The 10,000-nt window shown below is 41.8% G+C and overlaps 1 protein-coding gene across 1 annotated transcript in view; it reads right to left on the reverse strand.

The window, feature by feature from the left end:
- stab1 (stabilin 1) overlaps window positions 1–10,000 on the reverse strand; it is a 118,758-nt gene that overhangs the window by 65,224 nt on the left and 43,534 nt on the right. Inside the window, exons 31-34 of the mRNA XM_083660983.1 lie at window positions 9,448–9,582; window positions 2,704–2,832; window positions 2,525–2,578; window positions 540–653 (exon numbers count right to left, since the gene is read on the reverse strand). Of these exons, the coding sequence (XP_083517109.1) occupies window positions 540–653; window positions 2,525–2,578; window positions 2,704–2,832; window positions 9,448–9,582 (432 nt within the window). The remainder of the gene's footprint in view (window positions 1–539; window positions 654–2,524; window positions 2,579–2,703; window positions 2,833–9,447; window positions 9,583–10,000) is intronic.

Genomic DNA, 10,000 nt, shown 5'->3' on the forward strand with positions numbered 1-10,000 from the left:
GGTAGTAGCAGTACTAAGTGGTAGTAGCAGTACTAAGTGGTAGTAGCAGTACTAAGTGGTAGTAGCAGTACTAAGTGGTAGTAGCAGTACTAAGTGGTAGTAGCAGTACTAAGTGGTAGTAGCAGTACTAAGTGGTAGTAGCAGTACTAAGTGCTAGTAGCAGTACTAAGTGGTAGTAGCAGTACTAAGTGGTAGTAGCAGTACTAAGTGGTAGTAGCAGTACTAGTGGTAGTAGCAGTACTAAGTGGTAGTAGCAGTACTAAGTGGTAGTAGCAGTACTAAGTGGTAGTAGCAGTACTAAGTGGTAGTAGCAGTACTAAGTGGTAGTAGCAGTACTAAGTGGTAGTAGCAGTACTAAGTGGTAGTAGCAGTACTAAGTGGTAGTAGCAGTACTAAGTGGTAGTAGCAGTACTAAGTGGTAGTAGCAGTACTAAGTGGTAGTAGCAGTACTAAGTGGTAGTAGCAGTACTAAGTGGTAGTAGCAGTACTAAGTGGTAGTAGCAGTACTAAGTGGTAGTAGAGGGAGTGGTGTTGGTTACCGTGGTCATCTTGAGACACTTGATGATGCAACCTGGGACTGACTTCCTCCTGGATCCAACCCGCTTCCTGTATCTGCAGTTTGAGCGCATGTTGACTGGAAACTGAGCTCTGATCTGCAGGACAGACACAGCAGACACACACACACGCACGCACGCACGCACGCGCACACACACACACACACACATACCGCTTTCAAAACATCTACACATTAAGTTGTGTCACAGAGTGATATGTGACTGATATGTATTGTCAGACACCCCCTTGTTTACTTCTGATATTGTAATTTGCGTCTTTGCATCAGAGAGGATCAAACGGGAAGTGGGAGTGGCTTAGAGATGATGTCAGTGGATTTCAGGTGCGCAGCCCCGTCTCTACCAGTGATTGAAGCCAGCCATGTATGGCTCCTGCTCTCCAATTGTCTAGTGATCCCTTTTTTTACCACATGTGTGTGTGTGACTGTGTGTGAGATATTATTTGGAATTAGCGTCCCTAATCTACTGGACGGGAGCTGCTGATGGCCAGCTTCCACACTACCGACTGAGCTGTCCACACAAGCCGGGCTGTCTATAGATGTCAACGCCCCGGCCTGCTAGCAGGTAAGCTGCTCTCGACCATATTGGTGGCTTCTGCTTTGATATTTCTGTGCAAAGACGTTCTGTGTTATTGTGACAAGGTTTGGATTGGACTAGACACGAGCTTGATCCTATTTTGAGAGCCAGACTCTGTCACAGTTGTCATTCGAAACACGTCGGAGATTTCCAACTTCCGACATCATTGCTGTTAAGTAACCTCAGGGGTTGAGGAGGGGGCAGAACCATGGGTGGCTGAGTCCAAAGATGAAATTGGACTCATTAGAACCACATCAGTCTTCATCAGCTACAGAGGGTTTAAGAGCTCCAGCGTCTGAAAGACACAGCCTGCAGTGAAAAGATGTAATTCTCACCTTTCTTTCTTTCCATATTTCTTTCTACACACGGTGGTGCTTAAATACACAGTCATGGAATTGTAGAAATTGGGTATGAGGCAACAAAGCTGAGACTCTTGTGAATCCAAAGAACCCATTCATGGCTATCTCTGCTTAAAATCATTGTAATTTAAATGTCTATACACCCCAAACTTATCCTGCTTAGAGCCCTCAGATGTGCGTGGCCGGTCCTGAACATATTGCATAATTACACATCAAATTATCTGTTAAAAAACACTTTTATAATAATTTAATTCTCCATTCTCAACGATGAATGATGATGATATGTTTTTTTTCCATGTTTTTAGCACGGGGTATCTATTTGGAGGAAACCCCAGGGGAGCACAGGAGAACATGCAAACTCCACACAGAAACCCGAGGGCAGCACGGGGAGAACATGCAAACTCCACACAGAAAGGCCCTTTTTGATGAGCCCACCTGGTCTGTAGGCACTGAGGACATGAGGATGGGGACGCACCCTCAGCGCCCACAGCGTCCCAGGCGGGAATCGAACACAGGGCCTCCTTGCTGTGAGGCGACACTACCACTGCGCCACCGTGCCTCCGAAGGCAGCCATGTTTGATGTTGTTACTGACGTCAAGTCGGACAAACCGGAGCTCTCAAATGATACCCGAACTGTCATTTCAAGTTGGAAAAGCATTCAGCTTCATTTTTAACAATTCTGAGCTTGTTTTTGAATTGTCTTGAATGCAACAACAGACTGTCTGTCTGTCTGTCTGTCTGTCTGTCTGTGTCTGTCTGTCTGTCTGTCTGTCTGTCTGTCTGTCTGTCTCTGTCTGTCTGTCTGTCTCTGTCTGTCTGTCTGTCTGTCTGTCTGTCTGTCTGTCTGTCTGTCTGTGTCTGTCTGTCTGTCCCTGTCTGTCTGTCTGCCTGCCCTTCTGCCTGCCTGCCTGTCTGTCTGTCTGTCTGTCTGTCTGTCTGTCTGTCTGTCTTTCAGTCAGTCAGTCAGTCAGTCAGTCAGTCAGTCAGTCAGTCTGCCTGTCTGTCTGTCTGTCTTACTGGTTTGTAGTTGAAGATGCATCGAGGCGGTCCATCACAGTCTGAACACCTTCCCTAGATCGAGAGAGAGAGAGAGAGAGAGAGAGAGAGAGAGAGAGAGAGAGAGAGGCAGCTTAACATGTTGTTTGGTATCATTGTGTGAAAAGCCTCCCTCTCTCTCCCTCTCGCTCCCTGCTTACGTTGACCTGCAGAGTGACCGTTTGGCTGCAGCGGTTCTTGCGGACTCTGAGGACCCGAGGGAGTAGCATGATGACGCCGTTCTCCGTCTCTATGAAGGTCCCGTCCAGAAGAACGTCGTTCACCAGCGTCTGCAGGAGAGAGGAGAACACGGAGCTGTGGGTTCTGTCAGTATGATGTTCTTTTTTTTTTATACTTTTTATTGTCATCTTGTATTTATATACGTTACATCTTGCTCATATTATTTTGTAATGATGGCAATTTTTTTTTTTTTTTTCTTTTTTTTGTAGATATAATAAAGACAAAGAAATGCTTATAAACATACATACATAACATACATTCCATACATAACATGGGTGTATGCTTCACCCTGTGATGCTCCACGTAGCCTATAGATACAAGTACAAATGCAAAGTGCCTGTAGACATAAAAAAGAAAAAAAAAAAAAAGAAAAGAAAAGAAAAAAGAAGACAAAAATAAATAAAATAAAAATAAAAATACAAATACAAGTAAAATAAAATAAAATACAAAAAAAATAAATAGTGCTCCCCTATGTGACTGTCGACATTGGTATATGAAACATCAATTCACACATTTCAGGTCATTATTGGTATTTTGTCTAGTTACACTGAGAGAGATTACTTAACCGCCTGGTAGTAATTTGACCAGTTAGACCATCTATCTTCAAATAGTATCAGATTCCCCCGAATCTTATAAGTTAGATACTCCATCTGGTAAATTTGTTGAACCGTTTCTCTCCATTTGTTTGCCGAAGGGCTTATTTTTTGAAGCCAATTTCTTGTTATTTGCTTCAGAGCTGTTATACGCAGTATCCTCACTAGGTATTTGTCATTTTTATTTTTTATTTCTTCCACCGTTCTGCCCAACAACACAGAGTTTACATTCAGATGGATGGCAGTCCTTAAGATGGTGTTAATTTCCTTCTGTATATTGTTCCAAAACGGTTGTAATACTGGGCAAAACCAAAAGATGTGGCCAAAGTTGGCATAAGGTTCACCACACTCCCTCCAGCAGTTTGGCAAAGTGTTACCGTTATATTTAGCTTGTTGTACTGGTGTTATAAAGTACCGTGATTGTATTTTCCATGCATACTCTCTCCAATAAGGAGAGGCTGTCGTCGTGTGTACATTCCGGTTCATTTCCTTCCAAATGACCTCCGATATGTTTGTATTAAGTTCTTCTTCCCATTTTAGTTTTGCCTTTGTGTCTTGTTGCTTATGGCTATTTTCTAAAATAGCATAAACTGCTGAGATTTGGTGTGGTATTCTGACCTTGCCATAATTATTTACCAAAAATTTAACCAGTGGATGAAGCGTATTTCTAGTCTTCCCTCTTATTTTACTTTTCTGAATGTAACTTCTTATTTGTAAATATCGGAAGAGGTGGGAGTGTGGTAAATCATAAAGTTGCTTTAAGGATTCAAATGACATGATTCCATTCTCATTTAAACATTGTCCAACTATAGTCAGTCCTTTCTGTGCCCATATATTAAAAGTTATACCGTGAGTATTGGGAGTGAAATCGGGGTCCTCCTGTATCTCTCTCAGTGCAATAAGATCATCCTTTATTTCAAAATTTCTCTTAATTCGACTCCAAGTCTCCAAAGTATTTCTGATCATTGAACTGTCTGTTACTTTTGTCTTTCGTGGGTTCTCTGTACAAAAAAGTATGTTTTTTATTGAAACATGACACATATGCTTCTCAATCAACCTCCACCTTGCTTCAGAATTGTCGTTTAACCAAGTGCGTGTTGACTGCATTTGAGCTGCATAGTAGTAGTGTTTTAGATTGGGAAGAGCAAGTCCTCCCTTCTCTTTAGCCATTTTAAGTGTCTTCATTTTAACTCTCGGTTTTTTATCATCCCACACAAATTTACTTAACATTCTATCCCATGTTTTAAAGACATTTGCACTTATACACACAGGTAATGTCTGAAATAAAAACAGAAACCTGGGGAGTACATTCATTCTGATTGCATCTATTTTTCCACCCAACGATAGAATAGCAGTTCTCCACCGGTTTAGGTCTTGTCTAATTTGTACTTCAAGACAGTTGTAATTCGATTCATAAATTAACTTAATATTCTTTGGTATAACAATACCCAAATATTTCACTTTGTCCTTGTCCCATTGCCATAGATATTTTTCTTTCAGTTCTCTGCTGACAGGGGCTCCTACAACCATTGCTTCACATTTCTGCATGTTTAACTTATAGCCAGAAGCTAGACCATAATCATTAATAGTTTGCATGAGTGCTGGTAGTGATTTTTCTAAGTTTGTGAGATACAGGACCACATCGTCTGCGTATAACGCCAATTTGTGCTGGTCCTCTGCTATTTTCACCCCTTCGATTTCATCAAACATCCTGATGTATTCTGCCAGAGGTTCGATACAAATTGCAAAAATTAAAGAAGACAATGGATCCCCTTGTTTTGTCCCCCGTTTTAGCTCAAAGCTGTCTGAGAGGGTTCCATTTGTTCTGACCTGTGCTCTTGATGTTTTATACATTGCTTGTAGCCATTTGATAAAAGTGTCATGGAAGCCAAACTTAATACATGTTTCTAAAATAAATGTCCATGACACCCTATCGAAGGCTTTCTCAGCGTCTAAGGTAAGAATCAGTGTTTGAATATTCTTTTTCTGTGAGTAATCTATTATATTCAAAGTCCGTCTAACATTATCACAAAGATATCTATCTGGGATAAAGCCTGTTTGGTCTGGGTTTATAATATGCGGAATAATCTTTGACAGTCTATTTGCTATGATGCTACTTAATAGTTTTTGGTCTACATTCAAAAGAGTTATTGGTCTATATGATCCACAGTCCGTAGGGTCCTTATTATCTTTGTGTATAACTGTAATTATGGAGTTACACCATGTATTTGGCCACTGACCGTGGTCCAACGCCCAGTTAAAAGTTTTTTCTAAAATTGGCAGTAATTCTATGATAAATTCCCTATAAAATTCCCCTGTGTACCCGTCGCTCCCTGGGCATTTACCCTTTTTTAACTTATTTATAACTATTTTAATCTCATCCATTGTAATTGGTAGCGTCAGGTCATTATTTTGTCTTTCAGTTAACTGCGGCAATTCTATCCCAGATAGATATTCCCTGATTCTATTTCGAGGGAGCAGATTGTCATCAGGACTATACAGTTGTTTGTAGTATTTTGCAAACTCTTGAGCTATTTCTTGTTTGCCTTTAACAATTGTATTCCTGGTTTGATCTTTGATAAAAGCAATGTTTGATTTTATCTGTTGTTTTTTTAATTTATAAGCCAAGATTTTCATTGCTTTTGCTCCGCTATCAAAGTATTGTTGTTTAGTAAATATCAATGATTTCTCTACCTTATCTGTTAGTAATCGGTCATATTCTTTCCTTAGTTCATTCAGAGAGCACAAGTCAGAACTATTTCCTTTAGCCTTATGTTTCAATTCCAAAATCTTTATTGATTGTTCTATTTCCTTTACTCTTTTTTCCCTCTGTTTCTTCTTGTATGATGCAAATGAAATAATTTCCCCTCTCAATACTACTTTTGCTCCCTCCCACAATATTACAGGGGAGACTTCTTCTGTATCGTTAATTTCTAAGTAATTTTTTATAATTGATCTTATTTTAATCTTAAAGTCTACCATTTGTATCAGGGAGTTATTTAGCCTCCACACTGTCCGGCCCCTTTTCAAGTCAAGATTCAGTTTCATAGTTGTCAAAGCGTGGTCTGAAAGTGTAATTAAATTTATGTTGCATTCTATTACACTTGACAGGTGGTTCTTAAACAGAAAAAAATAATCTAATCTTGAGTATTTACCATATACTTTTGAGAAGAAAGTGTAATCTCTTTCTTTCGGGTGAAGAGTCCTCCACACGTCTATCAACCCTAATTCCTTGACTGCTCCTCTCATTATTTTAGCAGCTTGGTCTGAACTATGCTGTCTACCACTTTGTGTATCCATACTTGGGTCCATAATTAAATTTAGATCACCTGCAGTGATTGTCATTCCTCTACTTTCTAAAACTATTATTTCTACAACCTTTTTGATTAAGTCCGGGCCTTCTTCAGGGGGATTGTAAACATTCATAAATGAAACCATTACCTCATCAATCTTTCCGACTATCATTACATATCTTCCTTCCTTATCTGCAATCAACTTGTCCAAAGTAAAAGCTATTTGGGGCATTATTAAAATAGCAACACCCCTTCTTGAAGACTTATATGATGAATGATAAACCTGAGCGTTTGTAAATTTCTTTAGTTTTTCATGTTCTATTTTCACTAAGTGTGTTTCCTGTAGGAAGATTATTTCTCCTGCTTCCTTTTTTAGTTGTTGTAACAGCTTCTTACGCTTAATTGGGTTGTTGATACCGTTCACATTATATGAGATTATCTTTAAAGTTTTCATTTATTGGAGGGGGTTAACATATAAGGTAATTTACCATTCAATTTATAGTCCATGTTATATAAGGGGTCTTTAATGACTCCATTTTCCAAATATCTGACCTTATGATTGACAGCAACGTGAATAAGTGGATAACATACAAGCAACATACCAAAACAAAATAAGCAAAAAACAAGAACAAAAAAGAAAACAAAAAAATCAGTGACTTCCAAAGGTGGCAGTCACTATGAGACTGCCAAACGGATAAAGATTCCCTAAGTATGATGTTCTACTGTCACAGCAGAACATGTGAACCACTGAACAGGGAAAGACTGATCTTTCACTCTACGCCTCTGATAAATGGAATAGGCTCCAGGACACTCTAAAATTGGAACAACTGGTCTCTATTGAGTCGTTCAGAGTGCTCTGAGGGTACCCTGCACGGGGAGTGCTATTGTTTTCTTCTTGATGTGCTTTTATCATCTGGTTTGATTGTTTATCTGGATCTCGTCTGTCTGTAGTTTTGTAGTCTCGCTGGCCAGCCTCCTCTCCCTTCTGTCTCGCTGGCCAGCCTCCTCTCCCTTCTGTCTCGCTGGCCAGCCTCCTCTCCCTTCTGTCTCGCTGGCCAGCCTCCTCTCCCTCCAGCCTCCTCTCCCTTCAGCCTCCTCTCCCTTCAGCCTCCTCTCCCTTCAGCCTCCTCTCCCTTCAGCCTCCTCTCCCTTCTGTCCGAGGAGTCTGGCGCCGCAGGTCTCCATAGTGGGGTTGCGATGGGCGGCGCTTAGCGGCAGTGCCCTTGGAAAATAGTTTTCAACAATCCAACTTGCCGTTTTCAGCATGTAGCAACGAGCTAGCGTGTAGGTTTCTGCCGTTAGCTTGCTAGCTAGTTAGCGTTGTTGTTTTCACTGAGGCGGCAGGGCACTGTTTACAGCGACACACAGGGAGGAGGGAGCGGAAGCCGCTCTGATTGACATGGTCGGAGCCAGGGGCAGACTGGGATTCTAATTCAGGCCGGGCATTAGATACCAAGCAGGCCAATTTTTTTTTTTTTTTTTTTTTTTGCAGGCCAGGCCAGGCCAGGCCACCGGGCATTTGCCCGACGTGCACGATTATGCAGTCCGCGCCTGGTCGGAGCCAATGACAGAGTTTGTAATAAGCCGGCAGCGGACATCCGGATGCCACCGAAACAGTCGCTCCAATGGGAGAGCAGCTGTAGAGCAGGGGAGGGGTTATCCCTGTTGCCTGTTTCCGAGGCGCCAGACTCCTCGGATGGAAGGGAGAGGAGGCTGGCCAGCGAGACTAGTAGTTTTGTAACTTTTATAAATGTTTTGTTGTAACAGGACGCCAGGCAGCATCAGAGGATGGGATGGTTCAGCGACAGAGCGCTTCAGTCAACGGGATAGCACTCTAGCTTATACAGGAGTATCTACGTTAGCTTGTGGTAAGTCTACCTTGGATAATTACAACATTCTGGCCAGGGCTGGACTGGGACAAAAAATTGGCCCTGGCATTTTGGCCCCCAGACCGGTCCACCATAATCGACCACCAGTGTTGGGCAAGTTACTTTCAAAATGTAATATACTACATATTATTAGTTACTTTCATTTGAAAGTAATACGTTACTTTACAATATTACTGTCTGGTGTAGAGTAACTCGTTACTTATTACACTACTTTTGCATTACTTTCACCAAAACAACAGCAGCAGCAGAATTACATCGCCGCCCGGAACCATCCCAAAAAATAATTTCAACCGCCTTGAAGTCAGTCAATCAAAAATTCGAAATGTTATTATTTTCCTTTGTTATTGTCATCTATAGTGGTTATTTGCATAAAAACACAGTTTGATTAGGAAATGATTGTATCTTTTTTAAATATGTGCTTTGATTTTTTTTTTACTCAATTTGTAACTTGAGTTACTTGACAAAGTAACTGGTATAATACATGTATTACAGAAATCCTATAAGTAATAAGTTATATTACTGAGTTACTGCTAAAAGTAATATATTACATGTAATATGTTACTTTTGTAATGAGTTACCCCCAACACTGTCGACCACACACGACACCACCCATCTTCGTGCTCCAACCAACCGTGCCACTACACTAAATCTACGTGTTTTGTGGGCCGGTCAGACAATTATTTCCCCCTGTCTTCTCCTTTTGCTTTCTTTTTTGCCTGACCGGCCCACCGGGCAAATGCCCTGTATGACAGATGGCCAGTCCAGCCCTGGTTCTGGCTAATCATCAAATTCCTTGATTCAGAACAGGAATGGGATTTTCACTTACGGAACCGCCCCATTGAGCTGTATGGCTTGTAGGAGCTGTGTGATGCAGCTTTGGATCAGCTCACCTTGTTGTTCTGGTCCAGGTGGAACTGGACCTGGTAGTCGCTGCCCAGCAGGGTGCTGCTCAGAGAGCCGTCAGACAGGTGGTCAGGGAACAACAGCTGTTTCACTATCACATGGTATCTAAACGCATCAGAGTCCTGCACAGACAGACAGACAGACAGACAGACAGACGATTAATTTCTCCGCTCAATTTCTGTTCCTCCCAGAACAGGTGCCCCGACCGACCAGAGGAGGCGCTAGTGCAGCGACCAGGACACATGCCCTTAATCCGGCTTCTCACCCACAGACACAGCCAATCGTGCCTGTATGGACGCCTGACCAAGCCGGAGGGGCGGAAGAGCCATATATGGGCAGTACGGAAGCCCCGTCTGGACAAAAAGGCTCTCTCAGTACAAGCAGACAACACTTCAATTGACATACAGCCAGAAAAATAGAAATAACCACTTATCATATCTAAGCAACAAGGGCGAACCGTGACACTTGGCATTTGACTTGTGACTTGTGCATCAAAACTTGATACTGACTTGGGAGTCAAGCGAAGTTGACTTGGTCACA

The sequence above is a fragment of the Poromitra crassiceps genome (assembly GCF_964638095.1).
Source record: "Poromitra crassiceps genome assembly, chromosome: 25".
In the NCBI taxonomy this organism is placed as follows: domain Eukaryota; kingdom Metazoa; phylum Chordata; class Actinopteri; order Beryciformes; family Melamphaidae; genus Poromitra; species Poromitra crassiceps.